At 39.4% G+C, this 18879-nt stretch overlaps 1 protein-coding gene across 1 annotated transcript in view; it reads left to right on the top strand.

The window, feature by feature from the left end:
* LOC117384122 (thrombospondin type-1 domain-containing protein 7A) overlaps window positions 1–8789 on the top strand; it is a 196040-nt gene extending 187251 nt beyond the window's left edge. The window contains exons 28-32 of the mRNA XM_055227765.1: window positions 267–365; window positions 1095–1177; window positions 2531–2744; window positions 3891–3978; window positions 8654–8789. Of these exons, the coding sequence (XP_055083740.1) occupies window positions 267–365; window positions 1095–1177; window positions 2531–2744; window positions 3891–3978; window positions 8654–8747 (578 nt within the window). The 3' untranslated portion in view covers window positions 8748–8789. The remainder of the gene's footprint in view (window positions 1–266; window positions 366–1094; window positions 1178–2530; window positions 2745–3890; window positions 3979–8653) is intronic.
* The last annotated feature ends 10090 nt before the right edge of the window (window positions 8790–18879 follow it).

The raw sequence follows: 18879 nt of genomic DNA, 5'->3' as shown, positions 1-18879 counted from the left end.
AAAAAAGTGATACTCGCTAGTGTGATGTGCAGCTATCCATGTATTTTGTGATGATGTTTACAGCGACGTTAGCAGTTTTCTAACGTGGTAGTCGGAGAATTTGTTTCTTTTAGGTGAGTATTGCAGCTTATAACATAATGATCCACAGGCGTCACAGTTTATAACGCTGTATGTAGCAGACACAAGCACAATATGTCTTCTTTAAATACATGACAAAATATGTGGTGTACTTCTTTAACTGTACTGTGTCCTGTGTGTTGTGTTAGGAGGAGACTGTTACGAGTACAAGTGGAGGAGCAGTGTTCTACCAGACTCCACCAGGCCGCTCATCTGGTGCCAGCGCTCGGACGGAGTCAACGTCACAGGTATGTGTCACTGCTACTGCGCCTCACAGCAAGAAGGTCCTGGGTTCAAGGACTAAACCGGGACTGAGCCAGGTCTAAACCAGCAGAGGGTTTCCATTTTAGAAGTCATCAATACTTCCTGTATGGTTTGTGGTTTACTTTTCAACTTTTTCCCATAAACTGCCACTTAACTGATTTATCCACCAAATCAAGTCATAATTTGGGGCAACAGTGGGGCAAAACAGAAGAGTGCAGGATAAAAACCTTTGGTGGTTCCATGACTCAAAGGTTGGAGGACTGATTCCCACTCAGACTAACTTCTGTCGTTGTGTACTTAGGCAAGGCACTTCACCCACCTTGCCTAGTATGAATGTGATGTCTGAGTGAGTGGTGAGTGGATAACCCAACACACGATAGCCTTTTTGAAGCTAATAGAAGCTAAAATAGTGCAGTAGTTCCCAAACTTTTCACATCGAGAACAACTGAAGTAAAAATTCTTGGCTTTTGTAGTACCACTAGATCGAAACCAGGTCTAGAACAGGACTAAACCTGGACTAAACCATAGGGTTGTGGCTACAATAGTATCTTACCACCATCGAGTGTGAAGTGAATGGATAATGAATTATAAAGTGCTTCGGGTACGTTGAAAGTCACAATATAAATCCAATGTATTATTAAAATGAGAAAAATATGAAAACCTGTCATAAGTATTCATGTACTGTTCCCATTTTCTCTGATGTGTTTGTACAGGAGGCTGCCCCCCTCAGAGCCCCGGAGCAGACAGCAGCTCCTGTGACCCCCCCTGCCTCATGCCCCGCTCCTTCTGCTCACAGGTAACACCCTACTCTATCCTTTTATGTCTGAAATGCTCCATAGTGTGGCATTAAGCTTATCTATTTTGCTTTTAATCAATCGACTCCATATGCGTATTTACTGATCAAAAATATCTTGAAAAACATACATTCTAACTCTGAACAGGGTCGTCTCGCAAATGTACCTAGTTTGCAAAAGAAAAATGACCAGGAACACACAGTTTAGTAGCAAAAACAGAAAGTTCATTTAGTGTTTAATCCCACTTTAGATCTGCTCTGTACATTTGTATTCAGAGCACTGGCGTCGCTCTGACCTGTGTGACTTATGAGTGCAGCAGTTTGTCTCACATCGGGTAAAAGTTCTGGCCAAACTTAATGTCGTCATCTGTAATAAATAGTCTTTGGTACAGAACGGTGAGGAGCAGCCAAGTGTGCTTTCACTGTAGTGTGGAGAGTTTGACCTCCATCAGAGAGCATCCAGTCTGCAGCTGAGATAATACTGCTCCTTCACTGCACTGCAACACTTACTTTTATGTAAATACAGAACAGAAATTTAAAATGTGTCATATTTAAGGATATTCTTTATCTTTAGGGAAAACAAAAAAATTCAGTGGTTTGAGCAATTGGGTTTGAGTCCCATTTGTACTAAGTGCTATCACAAGCTGCGGTTACATGCACACTCAAAATGTGATTATTATCAGATTTATGGAGCTAAAAGATTGTTAAAATCAAATGTAAACCGTAAAATCATCAGATTTCTTTCTGATCATGGTCTCTCAGATTACTTCCATCAAATTGTGCAGTTTGTGTGCCCTTTAAGTCATTTTAAAGACCTAGAAACTAGATTAATCTTGGTGAGCTTGTAACCGCAGCCATTATGTCCTTATAGTCAAGACACTTAACCTACCTTTTTAGTTAAATGTGAGGGGCTGCTGTGGTAGCCCCTCAAGTGTGTTGTTATTATTATTATTATTATTATTATTATTATTAATTTATTGTTATTCTTTTTATTTTTTATTTTTTTCTCTGTGGTTGAAAATTAGATAAATCCTAATTTTGTAAAATATTTTGTAAATAAATGTTTAGACTGACTTTTGACTAACAAAACTGTATATCAGATTTTGAAGTATTTAAAAATATTGCATTTATTTATTTTTACAGCTACATTAACTAAATGTGGAATAAAGAACTTGCTTTTGAAATGAGATAATTATTATTCAGAAATATTTGACATGTAGTCAAATAATCTAGGTTTTATTTTAATTCAATGTTTATATTTTTTAGCATATTTCTTACTATCCTCTTCCCTCAAATAACCCCTCTTCCTCTCCCTTTCTCTGGTGTGTTTTTGTGGTGTCGTGGCTCCCTCTGCAGAGCGGTCTGTGCATGTGCGAGGAGGGCTTCACAGAGCTGCTCTCCCCTGTGGGACAGCTCCTGCGCTGTACTCCTATCCCGGTGCTGGAGGTCCCCACAGCGCAGGACACCGGGGCTGAGGTGGACACCAGCCAAGCAGCCAACCCCACCCAGAGCTCAACCGCCCAGCCGGGGAAAGGGGGGAGGGCCTGGTACCTCCAGCCCTACGGAGCAGGTAAATATATTGGTTATGATTATATAGCTTTAATACATGCCACATAGAGAAGAAAAGGGATAATGTTTGGAGAGATTTGGCTGTATGAATAAAAAACTGAAAAGCTAAAAGTATAATATTTTTATTTTGCAGTAGTAATAGTTGTTGTTATAGTAGTAATAGTAGTAATAGTAATCGTAGTTGTAGTGGTACTAGTAGTCGTAATAGTAGTAGTTGTAGTAGTATTAGTATTGATTATGAAAGATCAAATAATGAAATAAATAAAATAACTGCTCAAAAACATTTACAGCTGCAAGGGTTTTTTTGGGGTTTTTTTTAATTGTTTTTTTGTTAGTTTGTTTTTTTCTTTTTTCTTTTTTTATTATTTATTATTTTATTTTATTATTATTATTATTTCTGGCTGGATATGTGCAGAATACACTGTTTTGTTTATTTGTTCATTTTTTGTTTTTAATATCCCCTTCACAGACCTAAACTTTTCAAACTTTCTTTCCAAGGTTGACGCTGCACTTCTGTTTCCTCACATGTTCGCATCATGTTGGTAGTAGCTATTATGCTAATTTACTGTTTAATTTTCACTATTTTCTGTAGAAGCTTTCTCTGTGAAACTTACTCTGTGCTATCTTGCAGTTTCTACCAATGCAAACGGTTTAGTAATATCAGCCACCAGAGTATTTATGGAGCTATTGCTGTTCAAAAGTCAAATCAAATGGGGTCAAAAGTATCACAAATCACAGATACAGACACAGATATAAGGCCATATGGTAAAGTAAAAGAAAGTGCTACAATTTAATGTTGAAAATCACATTCTATTGTGTAAAGAGAGAGAATTTTTTAATTATCATTGTTGTATTGGAATCAGTATTGAGTCTTTTCCTTAGTATCAAAATCATGTTTGATATGTTTAAAGCCATATTATGAATAATTAGAATAAAAGAAAAGGTTGTGATCACTGCACCACAAAAGTTACATCTAGTACATCTGAACTATGTTTTAACACCTGAACCTTCTGAAATCTATAAATTCCTAAGCAGGGCGCAGACGGAGAGTGTAAGTGTCCATCTTGGATCTCCTCCCTGTTACCGCGGTGAGGAGCCGTGTGGAGTGTGCAGACCTCCTCAGTATATGTCTCTGTGTTGTCTGCAGATGGGAAGCTGAAGATGTGGGTGTACGGGGTAGCAGCGGGGGGCCTGGTGCTACTCATATTCATAGTGTCTATGATTTACTTAGCCTGGTGAGTGCTCTTCAGTCACCCATCGCTCTTTCATCGGTCACCACTCATCACATCCCATAGTGCATAGTCCCAGAGAGCGGACTGTACAACGGGGCTCACACTGCAGCGCCCCCTATTGTATGATAAATGTAATAAGAGGCAGGACTCTGAATGTCTAACACAGAAGACATTTATTAACTATCAGGACCTACGGACATCAACACTGAACACTTAGCGGCGTTGACCGTTTCAGTCTGACCATGCTTTGATTGTGGGGAGTATTATACTTCTTATGATATAGCAGAGATAGTAAAGACTGAGCTGGAGGTGTATTGGTACATTCCTGCAGTTTCCCTATCAGCCCTCCGTGGGCTTTGTCTGGAGGGTTTGTGGATGATGTTTCCACCAAAAAAGTGAGTTAGTCAGATTTGAAAAACAGTTCTATTGTATTCTACTTTTTAACATATTGAATAGTTAATTCATAAGGTTTACAAGCTTCTTAAAATGCTTCATGGTAGTCCATCATGTATCCCATTGTGTATCAAGCTAATTATATTATGCCCAACAGTGCCCGCCCTCCTCTGGTTCCACAAGTAAATTTTTCATTCATTTTTCTCATAGAAAATTTTTTTTCTGAAAAAAATGTAAAAGTTTGTAAGGTTGCTCCGGGTTAACCAGCTAAATGATAACTACTGACCACACGATCTATAAATTTATTCTGAAACTTGATAAACCTCTAGGTTTTTGAAGCATTTAGTTGAATTGTGCGTTTTAATTATCCTTTTTGGACAGTGCTGTTATGGATATTAGTTAGCACGTAGCTGGTTAGCCGCCGCAATGTCTTTGAACTCGTAATATTTGATTTTTTCAAAAAGTCTATGGGAAAATGAAAGGAAAACTTACTTCTGGAACCAGAGCCAACTTTGAAGTGGGCGTGACTGTTGAGCTCTATACTGTCATTCAACTGCTCTACCTCAGCCGCCTTGGGGCAGACGAACAGAAACATGGGTGCCATTATGTCCCAACGAGCTCACAATGGCTAACCAGACCCTGTGATAGCTCCCACCATTGCACTAATAAGCAAACGAGTTGAGTTTATGCACTAAATCCTCACAAACAATACAGCTCAATATTTGCAGATTTCCCAATTGGAGATTTCACTCTAAATCACCAACGTGGACTCATAAAGATTCCAAAATGTGATTCCTGTAGCCTCGTTGTACAGTCTGCATCCCTGCCCCCTCCACGCCCAACCCCCCTTCACCAGATCTCACATGTCCCGTCCTCTGTCACTGTGAGCGCAGCAGCTACTGTGCCCGGCTGCACCGCTCCCTCCGCGCACAAGAGGCCGCCGCTTGCATCGCGGTTAACGGCACCATCGCCAACGGGAGCGCGCGGTGGGAGGGGCCGGACTCCCAACACGTCCTGTACACCTGCCCCGGGTGCAGAGAGCATGCCCACAGCAGCGGCATCTCGTGAGCGCCCCCTCCTGACCGCGCTGACCGCATCACTGTGACATCTGACCCCCCAGCTCCGCCCAGTGCCTTTCAGGGGACAGGGGAGGACAAAGGAGGACAGGTTGGATGTGCTAGTTAGCTGTAGCATTGTAGTTTTTAGCATACAGGTGGTAGCTGTTGTCGGTATCTAGAGATTGTGCCGTTTTATAAAGAGTAGCTTAGTTTTTACGTGTGTTTATGTTTTAGTCAGACAGTCCCACTTTTGAGCCCTGTGTCCCATGTCCCAGCAGAGTTACCCAAATTAATGTTTGCAATTACACGCTCTTTCCATTATTTTATAATTATTATGCGCCTCCACCTCTATCCGGGCGTGTGCCAGTTTTTAGTTTTGAAAGTCTGGTCATGCTTGTTTTAGTATAAAGTTATTACAGAACCATTTGGGCCCTATATAATTGCAAATACAGAGGCAAATACATCTTATGCTTGTGGTTTGTTTATTTTTATTTACATTCTCAATCGCTACTGAAGAAAAGACAGTTGCTATTCTTCCTGGGGTCCATATCTGAACTAAAACATACAAATAATACAAATGAATATACAATAATAATAATAACGTATAAGTATAGCTCTACTTTTCTAATATTACGTTTGATTAGAGATAGTGTAAGTCCATTGTTAAGCCCAACACAAAGCTGAAAGAAAAACAAAGCCACTCCACAAATACAACGATAGTAGCTCAGTTTGGGCGACAATTGCACAGTTGGTACAGTGTTTGCCCACTGATCTGAAGGTTGGGGGTTCAAATCCCATTCTTGACATAAACATCATTGGTACAGCGGTTAGATCCATTGACGCACAGGTTGAATGCAGTTGTTGTGTTCTTGGGCAAAACATGTAACCCACCTCATCCCTAATGTCTGCGTATACTGGTGTGTGAGTGTTTTGGGGGTTTTTTTTGGTGTAAAGTGGTTTGATTGCCTTGTAGGTGGAAAATCGCTGTATAAAAATGTGAAAATTTACCATTTACAGTTGCAAAATTAGTTTCCAAGTCCATTGTTAAGCCCTATACAAAGCTGCAAAAAAGCCAATCTACAAATACAACATTTACTTTAATAATATCATAATTAATATACTTTTTCATGCGCGAATATGAACTGTCCACATCACTTAGATCAGAAAATGTGGGAGTGACATATGACAGGTTTCATGTTTTCCTTATTCTGACTTGGTTTGGTAGGATAGTTCCTGTGGTCAGTATTTATCATAGTTTTACATAAGTTAAGTGCCAGTTGTGGGAAAAAGTTAAAAGTACAAAAATACACAAAGTAGTCTTTCCTTTTTGCATTAATCAGTGCTTCTTTACAAATGCATATGTTTGTTGTCCTAGCGGTTAAAGGCCCAAATTGGATCTTGAAGTCCCATTGTCTCCCCGTGTTGTCCATCTACAGACTGAGATGTTCAAGAGGCGCAGGCCGATAACGCACTGCAGAGCCGGTGTAATGTCTTTTATTGTGTTTGGAGATAGGCTCTGCTGCAGGGCTATTCAAAGTGAGTCCCATTATGGTGAAGGCAATCCAATCCTACAACTAAATGTAATGGGTACTTTTAACTGTTTTACTGCAAGGAATAACAACTTTTTTCTGACAGTAAAACGTTCACTTTTGGTGATTTCTAATACTTCTTGAATACTTGAAATCAAAGTTGAGGGGTTGCAGTTATATCATCACAAAGGTACAGGTGTAGTTGATGTACTCTAATCCTTCTTGTGTCTCCATGGGTTCTTTTTCTGTGTAAAAGCTGCTGCCTGAAGTTTAGTCCTGTTGTAAATAAATTGGTAGAGTGCAGAGGCAGGATGTAGTGTTCTGCTGCCCTCCGGTGGACACAGTAAAAAATACAAATAAGGTTTATTAGAATACGGGGTAAAGTTTGAAATAATATGTTTAAACTGTGAATGAATACCGATTTATTTGCATTATGGTGATGAATAGTGCTGTCCGTTCTTGTTTGCAGCCCTAGATTTCTGCGGGCTCTAAGCTAAATTTGTATCTGGGGCCCCCGACAGAGGATGCCTCATGGCTCAACTTGCCTCATGGCTTAGTGATTCATAATTGACAACATTATGATGCTGCTCTCATCACCTTGATCAATGTCACAACTACTGTAGTGTACTGTATACAAACATATAAGGGGGTCAAGTTTTTAAAAATTCTAGAAATTTTTTCTTCATTTTTAATGTGTTCAAGTTGGCGACAGTGGGCTTAAATTTATATTATGTCGGGTCCTTGTACCGGTGTAAACACATAGCTGCCCTCACCTCTGCCAAACAAATATAGGCAGCAGCAGATATTTTGCTACTGTAGATATAAAACAAGTGTAATTGTTTTATAGGGAGATTTAGGCTGTTGTAAACCCACAAGCCCTGTGTCCAATAAAACTTGATATATTAGATTATTTTAAATATAAATGTATGGGTTCTTGGGGGCCCTCTGGTGGCCACAGGGCCCTAAGCAGCTGCATAGTCTGCTTATAGGCTGCACCAGCACTGCTTGTTTGACTTTATGTTTGCAGGTCATTTCACTGATAAAATCCACAATTTTTCAGGAAGGTTTGTAAAAGAATGGGAACTTTAGTCTCAGAATCACAATACTGCATTACCCAGAAATCACAAACTCTTTGTCCATTGATGGTTAAGGTGTCACTGTTTTCATCACTTGTTCATTGTCATTCCCTGCCTCTCACTCATGTGTTTGTGCATCCTGCTGTTCAGTTGCTGTTCAGTAAAAATCGTAAAAATGGTAGCACTGGACCTAAAGATGCTGGTGCTCTATTGATTGGTGATTGATAGGTGCTCTACGAGACTTCTCTGGTGGACCACGTGCTTGTTATTGCTTTTCCTGAAATGCTCCACAGTAATGCATTTTTGCTTATGTATCTTCAAAGACACAAGCAGGTGACACATTTTTATCAATAAAAACACCTCAAAGATAATTACGTTTAATAGCATACTGTGTAACATTTTAGACAAGGCATAACCATGGAAATGTGAACCGTCCACCCAAAAAGTTACATAATGCAACTTTAACTGATACAATGACGCATGACATCCTTGCCATTTGTCCAAAAATAATGGCATTTAAAAAAAACAAAAAACAAAGTGAATCTGTATCAGAGCATCACCGTCTTTTGGTCCATTTTATTAAACCAAACAATGCTCTAACTGCGTGTCCTTCTATCCACAGCAAAAAGCCAAAGAGACCTCCGAGACAGAGGCAGCAGAACAACAACCGCCTAAAACCTCTGACGCTAGCCTACGACGGGGACACAGACATGTAGGACACCACGGGACTTTTGGACACTGGGAGACGAGTGGACACTGGGAGAGGAGTGGACGCTACAAGACAGGACACTTGGAGACTAGGGGACATACAGAAGGATGCCTCATCACCGCGGGACAGACATACCCTCCTCTGGATCACAGCTCTGCAGAGGATCGGCCATTTTAAACCAAGTCACATTCCAGCCCCTAGAAAGAGAATGGCTGTTTATATGTCACATTGTCAGGAGCTTTAAAGAGACGTGTTTTACTAAAAGTTTGATTCATTCACGTTTAAATTAGCTTTTTAATGAAAATGCTGATCTATTTATGGGTTTAAGTCACATGACCTACTGTACTTGTGTTTTGAAGGACTTCTGACCATTAATAATATTTTGTTTTGGACGTTAATTGCCATGGCAACTGCGTCAAGTTTTCATGACTCTGATGCTCATGGCTAGTTTGAAAATTACGTAGGCCAACTTTGGTACTTATAACCCCATTTCCACAGCCCTTCTTGGCCCTACTCTACTCTTCTTGGCCCTACTTGGAATGGTTGCATTTCCATTACTCTTTACTGTATCCATGGAAACTGCTCATAACAAACAAATACAAACAAATGTCAAGGACTTCCATAATCTTTGTTAAATATAAGGAACTTTGGTTAAATGACTTTTTCACTTTAAGGCCCACTTTAAGGCATTTAAACATCATCAAATTATAATGTATAAAATGAACACTACCTATTGAAACTAAAAGATGCTCCTGCATGTTTTTAAAGCCCTTTTATTCCACGTAGCATCAATTTGGAGCATCATGTTTCCAAACAATTTCTATTTCCGTTGTTGCCAGTTATGCGTCAAAATGTAATTCAAACATTCTCTAGGAAACTGAAATGCTGAAATTGATACTTTTATATTCATACTTGTGAATAGCTCCTGGACATGTGACATACAAACATGGCATTTGTGAAGATTCTTGCTGTATTCGTTTTGGTTATGATGAACGTTTGTGAAATCCATATCCACAGAAATGCCTTCTGTAAACCCACCCTCGCGGTCCCCCTTCTACCCTCTCACTCTTGTAGAACATGTGCTCCTGGGAATTCAACTTGTCCACCCCACTTGTTTCCTCTCGCTCATGTGGAACTCATGCTGCTGGGATCCAACATGGCCGCCCCCGTTCTACCCTCTCACTCTTGTAGAACATGTGCCCACTGGGATTCAACATGGCCGCCGTCCTTCTTCACTCTTGTTCCTAAAGAACTCGTGTTTCTGGGATCCAACATGGCCTCTTTCTGTCCTCAGTCCTGTAGAACATGTGCCCACTAGGATCCAACATGACCACCCTCGTTGTACCCTCTCACTCTTGTAGAACATGTACCCACTGGGATCCAACATGGCCACCCCCGTTGTACCCTCTCACTCCGGTAGAACATGTACCCGGTGGGGTTCAACATGGCCACCCTCCTTTTTCTCTTCCACTTCTGTTGAACATGTGCTGCTGGGATCCAACATGGCCGCCCTCCTTCTTCCCTCTCATCTCAAACTTTTCCGGGGCTTAGAGGATTCTCCGTTCAGATGGTGCCAAAACGTAGTGCAGGAAACAGAAGAGGAGAGCTCATAAACGGTTTGGACTGCTTTGCGTCAATCCTCTTCACGACTAAAGAGCCATCTCTCTCTCTCATGTTGACTGTGGGTGAGGAGAAACTGGCTGACAAGGAAAAGTGGTGGTCCAGGCTCTACATTGCACTATATTAGTGCAGCATGATATGCACAGTGACTTCTACCTTTGCCATAGACACTGCACTGCAAGAAATAAGAAACTACAGGAGTTAAAATCAGATTAATTCAGAATGTTATTTTGAATTGGATTTAACTTTTTTAAAGTTAAACCTACAATAACTTATTTTTTTTAATTAGAAATGGAGCCAGGTTGTTTTATATTTGAAGTGGAATTTTATTGTACTTACTCACACAGATAAAAGAACAAAACAAATTTCACTCCGACAAAGAAAAATATAAAATAAAAAAGACCTGTTAAATAAATCTGAATTAACCGTAGTATTATGTAAAGTTGACTTTTTGAAGCTTTCCACCATGTTATAATGTTGTTCCCTCGTCAAAAACGTGCCTGAAGTGGTTTTAAATGTCATCAATGCATGTTTGAGTAATCTAGTGATCTCTCCCAGGCCCTATTCAAACCCTTTCTATGGTTAGCACTACAGGCTTATCCAAAACTCAACCCACAAGCCTACGTTATCCATGCTACCGCACGGCAATTCTCCATAAATATACAAAAGCATGATGGAAGACAATGCACTACAACTTCACAAACCTGATGCGATGTGCAGTAGTCTCATTAGTGGGATGCACGCTGACTTCTGTAGCGCTTTGAGGGGGAAGTGCAGGGAGCAAAGGGGAAAACTTATAAAACATGTTAATACGTTGTTCCCATGTACATTTTCAAAAGTATAAGTATAATACCCTCTTTAAAATAAATCTGGCTCAGTCTAAATATTACAATTCAAGTTTGTTTCATTTAAATTATGTTTTTTTTTTCCATCTAAATCAAACACCAGCTCTTTGACTTTTTTTGCTAAATCTTTGCCAGTGGGTTAAACAAATTTAAACACACTTTTCCTACCCCATTGGGATTTTTCATTTCTTTTCCATTTTAGTGAGAAAAATCAAAACTGTGAAATCCAGATTAAAATTCTGAATTCAATCAGTCTCCTATGTATTCTGTTTTTGCAGTGCAGTCACACACTTTAAATACCTGTGAATAGATTCGGTTGGACTTTTGGTTCTGGTAAATGCGTTTGTGGTTTGTACATTTGCTGTGTTCACTGATGATAGCCGTGCGGGGTCAGAAATGAGGACATGTCCACAACCAAAACACTCAGTTTCCACTCTCTCTGTAAGCAATTAAACCAAGAAGTGCTCCTCTGGGTTTTTAAAGTCCATACATTTTCACTGGACTCGCTCTGGTCATTTTACTATTGAATATCTAACTGTTCATGTTGACAGTAACCATGCTGCTAATTTGTATTTTCAAAATGCTTCACTTACCATTATTGCCAGCAGAGGGCAGCAAACAAAAAAGCTAGTGCGATTTTTTTCATTATATTTAATCATTAAGTTATAAATACCAGTAGAAATGGATAGTACTCAGTCACATTTACTCAGCTACATTTTTACTTCAGTAACTTTATATTAAAATTGCACTTCTCAGAGTAGTTTTCAGACAACATGCTACATACTTACACCATACTTATGTACTATGGTGTATGTATATAGTATGTGTATATATTGAGTCTTATTTAACTCAATTTTTGGCTACCCTCCCCACCTCTAAATTCGAATATTAGTATTATATGTTGTATGTTTTTAATGTTTTGTTTATTTAGTGTGGACATAACCTCATTCCTTACTTCAATAAACTCATTTTTATAAGTTAATCTTAAAATGTTATGTACCTTTTATACTCGTGGCATTATGTGAAGAACTGACTTGGACTGGAACCATGCAAGAGTCTGCCTTACTCCTATGGTCAGTACTAACATCCCATTCACAAGGACTAGAGCTGTTAAGAGTCCGGCTATATCAGACCATGTAACATAATGTAGGTGCTTCAATCTTGTAAAAAAAAAAAAAAAAGGAAAAATGAAAGGACTTATGATTCGAGGTGTGCACTGCAAAAAGAAGATGAGGTAAAGTGACTTGAATTCAAAGGTACGTCTTGTTTTGAGTAGATTTGTCTAGTTTATCTGGTCGTAAAGTAGAAACGGTCTTAGAAGTCCCCACTCCTCCATGGGGGAAAACTATTCATTTTAATGGAGAAGAGGTGCTATCCCCCACTGTACAACAAATACAGGAGCAAAAGCAGACTTGAAGAGGGATGTTAATGCTGCGTTCCAGTCGTCCTCGGAGGTTAGATCTCAGAATGACGTAATCTGAGAGTTTAAACATCGGATGCACGTTCCAGTTGTCAAGTTGGAAAAACAATGGCCAGACTGTTAGAATAAAGATGACTATTTTCTGGACTAGAAGTTGCTCTGGAGTATAAGTCGCACCAGCCAAAAAATGCATAATAAAAAAAAAAAAACAAACAAACATATACAAGTCGCACTGGACTATAACTTGCATTTTTTTGGGTGAACTTTATTTTACAAAATCCGAGACCAAGAGCAGACATAACACATATTTATTCAGCTACATGAAGCAAAGACAACAAACAAGTTCACTCTCGATCTCACTTCAAATCACGAAATACATTGAATTCTTCATCCTTGGTGTCGCTTCTGAACAACTTTCCTCTTCTGTGTGGCTGTGATACTGGTACACAAGCCTAGAGGGCCCTCACAAAGTTGGCAGTGTGACAATAATGAAGATCTGGAATGATATATTTTAATAATTTTACATATAAGTCGCATCTGAGTATAAGTCGCACCCCCAGACAAACTATGAAAAAAAGTGCGACTTAATAAATAGTATGAATCAGCCAACATGAGGATCCAATTAAGTTCATTTATTAACCCAGACATCGTTACTACATTAGCCGTTTATAAAGCAACATTTGAGAGTGAAATTCTGCGTTTGTTGGCATTAGCTCTGTAAACATGTTAGCAATTTTAGCATAACAGTTGCAGATCCGTAACAAGGCATTTATAAGTGCAGAAGTTCAACTGTGCAGGAGCAGGTCCACAGCAGTGGGTGGACTGAAGGGAGTAACTAAAGAGACACAAGTACTACCAACATTTTAACTGTTGGATATCAAAGTTTATCCAAACGGAGGGCAGCCATGTTGGATTTTTTCCAGCTTGGACTCTGAAATGTGCTCTGAGGTTCCGAGTAGAAATTCTGAGATTGCGGCGCGTTCCTGTCACCATGTACAAAACGTAACTCGGAAACAGATATAAAGAAAAGTGTATATCAGAGCGAATGCTACGGTAGCGGCACAATACATGCTAGTGTCTGGTGTTACTTGACTGGAATTGGTTGTTCTATTGTTCTATATCCATCAAGAACCGTTATAAAGTGTGTAGTTTGCACTCTTACTCTTTTTGTAACTAAAAAGATACTACAAACACATTCACAATTCGCCCAGTGCTTTAAACTGCATATTTATGGGTTTCAGGTGTGATTTCCTTCCTGATTTAAATGATTTGGCACAGCAGCGGTCCTCCACTGTTACAGCAATGATACAATTCAATTCAAAATATATCTTTTTGAGTGGGGAAAGGTGCTCAGGTTTAGGTAGTTGCGATTCAGATAAGAGAGAGACCTTTAAACCAATCGAGACTCGTGAGGCTCATTCTGCTTTCTGATTGGATAATCGTCTTGGGAACCATAACACCAAATAATAAAATAAACAACACGGCCATCAAGTCCAATGTTTTTGTAATTAAGAATAAATCAGCATTATAATTGTTATCACTAAAAGCTGTATTTGATTTGAACCTCGTCTCTGGGAATAGGTCAGGGTTTCATGACGTTTAAAATCTTACTTTCCCTTTAAAAGTTTTTGGCAATACCCAGCTCTGATCAGTATTTTTTTCATAATTTAAGAAGAAATATCTGCCACTGTGATACAAAACTAAACCATTTTATTGTATTTTCCTGCTCAGTGTGCTTAAATATTGATTGATTGCCATAGATCTATAGTCAAAACTGCTCAAACAAGACGTCCGTTTATTCTGATTTCAAGTCTTTTAACCTCCGTGAGTAAATATAATCCCTGCAGTGTGAGAATGTTTACTTCTGTCCGATTTGTACATAGTGATTTTTTATTTTTCTGCAGATCCAATGAAGGAGTGTACATTTATTTTGTATGCACACAAATGTTTAGTTTGACTATGAGTGTGGCTGTATGAAACGTGCTGTGTGTGTCGTGAGGTCAGCCATTTTGTACAGCTCGTTTACATGTCTGGGATATGGAACATGGAAATAAATGAGGACACGGTTGTAACACTAAACTAAATATATGTGTTTTTTTTATTTGATTATTCACCAACCTACCAATTAGACTTTTTATTTCAGAATTTAGTTCTGAATAAGTTGTTCATAGACTGTATAGAAGTGGACTGAGGGAACGTGACGTCGCCCGTAGCGGAATTAGGCTAGCAGGTATAGCGGCTAATTTGCAACCACTATCCAAATTTGGAAATTCGAGTGTGCAAACCTGCAACGCCACTTCCCCGCTGCAACAATCTACACTACCTGTCAATCAAACCGGTTGCTAACGCTAGTGTGAGCCAACCTCAGAAAATAAAACACATGATTGGTCTGTTATTAATGTTCATCTCTTGGTTTAAGGACAAAATAGTGAAATAAAACAGCAGGATCATGTAGCGCGGGTTAATGTGAACATTTTAAGACCAAAATGACGAGTCTGACAGCAGCAGTTCAGTTGAAAGTGAATTGTAGCCAGATCGAAGGAGTCGAATCACGCCCAAGCTCTCTTCGTATTTGGAATGCAGCAGCTAGCAGATATATACACAGCCTGCAGTCCTGGTTTAGTCCTGGTTTAGCCCTTGGTTCAGTTCTTGTTCAGACATTCACAGTTACCATACTTATAAATGAAAATTGGTCACAGTGGTTACATTACCTAAATGATCCTAGCCACCATTTCAAAGCTTTTGAATTTGACAAAACTACACCCAGAGCACCAAATGAAGAAGTACCTAGAAGTCCATGGTAAGTCTTTTCGGGAGTCATTTAACTAGGGAAATATCCTCATGAGATCTTCCAGGAATTGTCCAGGTGAAAACACAGCAAAGCATCTCTAGATCAACTCCTGCTTTTATCAGATGTTGGGTTAGATCTGGGTCAGACGTAGTCATCAGCTGAAAGGTTCAGTCGGAAAGTCTTCAAATTAAGGCAAGACGCTACAGGCAAAATGTGTTTTTATATTTATTCATTTATTTATTCATTTATTTAATAGTTTAAATAGTCAACATATGAGTGCTCATGTGGAATTAACATTTTATATGGGACATTGTAACGTCAAACGCTGTTTTCGCAGAATGCATTTTCTCCCAAAAGTACATAAAGATCACCCCTTAAAATAGCACCTGCATAAACCGAATTTTACCATCTTGAGCCCAATAAGATTTAGGCAGACTGTGCAGAAGGATTTTTTATTCTAAGCTTGATTTATTGAAGGCTTAACGAAATTTGAATTTTGGGCTGATGGGGGGGAAACTGGAGTGACCAGAAGAGACCCACCAAGAAACAAGAAGAACATGCAAACATAAAAATAAAAAAAATCATATTTATATATCCCAAATATAAAAAATATAAAAAAATGTATGTTTGAATAAAGCACATAACAAAAAATGAAAATTCCAGAAGTTTCAAATTGGTATCTCAAAAATATATATATGTTTGGTTTTTTTCCTATTCACCTGCAGATTCTTGCCTTAAGTGACTAAAACGCTCGGTTGCAAATCTTTACGTAAGCAAGTGAAACCAGAACAAAAATCAGCACAAAACATCATGTATCTCTAGTTTCATGTTGACAATAGCCATGCTCCAAATTTGTTATTTTGAAATCTGCCACTCCCCACAGTCACCAGCAGATGGAGCCAAGCAAGTGTTCAATGTGTATTTGAAAAGGGAGATTCTGAAATAAAACATATTTTCTATACAAATACATCATTTTAGGTGATCATATGTTGTACCAATGCTTAGGTGTACAGGAGGAAGGCTTAAATATAGCCCAACACGCCCCCCTTAATCTGGCCATCATAAATCATAAAGCAGCCGGTATTAGGGAGATGACATTTGATAATCCAGTCACTTATGAGAGCCCCATCTTCATGAGATCGCCATGGCAACTTTGTTTATTTAGAGCCTGCTCTTAAAGGTGGAGCTGATTCACATCCTGAGCGGCAGAGGAGGAGGGATATTTTTATGCACTGAAATATGAACTTAATAAAAAAACGAATTTCAAGTTTTAATAATAATTTAACGGCCTATATATAAACACATAAACAAGTTCTGGGTCATAATGAAACTGGGTGTTGGAGGTTGGTGGTTCAATTTCCTTTCTTTTTGTTGTTTTTCTTTTTAGTTCTTTAAGTCACAGGTGACACAATTATTAAATAAGGAGTTGACTCGACTAAATGTCATTTTCACTCAGTTTACTTTAAAGGTACAGTGTGTAACTTTCTGGTTGTGTAACGTCACCTGCATCATTCCATTGAAACAGAAAGTTAAAACCATACTTTGTAACATTATCCATAGAGATAAATAAATTTTACGCCATAATGTGGAACATTATAGCCAAAGGAACAACATTTCCATGGAAACAAGCAGGTGGAGGCCAAATACAAGTCAGGTTTGTGAAGATGCAAGCCCGCTCAGACTAAAGACACATGTTTATCTAAGTTTTTCAGTGCAATAAAAACAACCAAAATGAAAAAAAAAAAAATGCTTTTGGCAAAAATGTTACATACTGTGGCTTTAGTTTAATCTGGTATTTAATGGAGCTCGAGAAAAAAATATTTTAATCAATAACTGTATCAAAATGCTCATATTAAATTATTAATAATAATAATAATAATAATAATAATAATAATAATAATAATAATAATAATAATAATAATAATAATAATAATAATAATAATAATAATAATAATAATAATAATAATAATAATAATAATAATAATAATAATAATAATACATTCCACGTCCCGACAGCCCCAACCCCAGGCCTGGCTCCAGGGTGGTGGGGCCCCAGCTGCGCCATACCGGGCGACATCACGGATCGTGGATACAAGCGGCCGAAATGAGCTTCTTCCGCAGAGTGGCTGGGCACTCCCTTAGAGATAGGGTGAGGAGCTCAGTCACACGGGAGGAGCTCGGAGTAAAGCCACTGCTCCTCCACGTCGAGAGGAGCCAGCTAAGGTGGCTCAGGCATCTATTTCGGATGCCTCCTGGACGCCTCCTTAGGGACGTGTTCTGGACACGTCCCACCAGGGGGAGGCCCCGGGGAAGACCCAGGACACACTGGAGGGACTATGTCTTTCGGCTGGCCTGGGAAAGCCTCGGGATTCTCCCGGAAGAGCTGGAGGAAGTGTGTGTGGAGAGGGAAGTCTGGGCTTCCCTGCTGAAACTGCTGCCTCCGGATAAAGCAGAAGAAGATGGATGGATGGACAATAATAATAATAATAATAATAATAATAATAATAATAATAATAAACATACATTAATACATACATAAATTAAAAACAAGTACCATTTGATCATTAATGTCTTGCTCATGTTCACTAGATTCGGACAAACAAGTGAAGTGTAATTTACCCTAAACTCTATTGACCTTATAGGGCTGTCTATGTTTTATTGTACTTGTACTTGTACTAAATACTAGTGTGGTCACAATACTCAAATTTCAAACTCACTTGATACATGTTATAGATTCCAATATTACGATGGCCACTTTGAAAGTATCTGTTTCTCTGATTCTTTTGACAACTCTGCTTACCACATTAGTTATGGTTTTATAATCCTCTTTAGTCCTCGCGATATAATTTCCATTGCTCTCAGTACTGTCTGCACCCATTAGCTCTGCCTGGTTTACCTATTCACTATGGGTTTTTGTACAGAGGTGACATTTTGAGGATTTTAATTTATTCAAAAGCTATAATGTGTTGTTTTGAATTGTTGATATGGCAACAGAGCTAATTTTCCATCACTCTCAAACCCATGGATATACCCCAAACCACCACCAGATGTCAGCGTGTGTCAACCCTCCATAAAAAGTTCCTCATCAAGTCCTCCTCAGACCCCTATCCCTCCTCCCCTCTGCCCCCTGTCTCTTCCTCTCTCTCCCTCTCTTTTTCCTAGTCTTCCCCGGCGCTATATAAACCACCACTCCCCTCCGCCACTCCCCAAACTGCTCTGCACCAGCGCGCCGGGCTCTCCAGCAGTCCCCTGACCTCCCTCTTCTGCCCGTACCCGGCTCTCCGGCTGATCCCTGACCTCCTGGATGACCCTGAGAGCGCCGGTGAGTGCCGCCCGGGTACTCCAACGCACCTGATACCTGGAGGGGTGGAAGGAGGGAATCGTGCTCGCAACCTGGACTCTACCCGGAGCCAGCAGCCATGAGGAGTCGCGACGGGGGAGAGGGCGGGGGAGCGAGGGGGTT

Source organism: Periophthalmus magnuspinnatus, chromosome 16, assembly GCF_009829125.3.
Source record: "Periophthalmus magnuspinnatus isolate fPerMag1 chromosome 16, fPerMag1.2.pri, whole genome shotgun sequence".
Classification (NCBI taxonomy): domain Eukaryota; kingdom Metazoa; phylum Chordata; class Actinopteri; order Gobiiformes; family Gobiidae; genus Periophthalmus; species Periophthalmus magnuspinnatus.
Note: the sequence above shows the minus strand (reverse complement) of the source record. Positions and strands in the feature narration are given on the sequence as shown.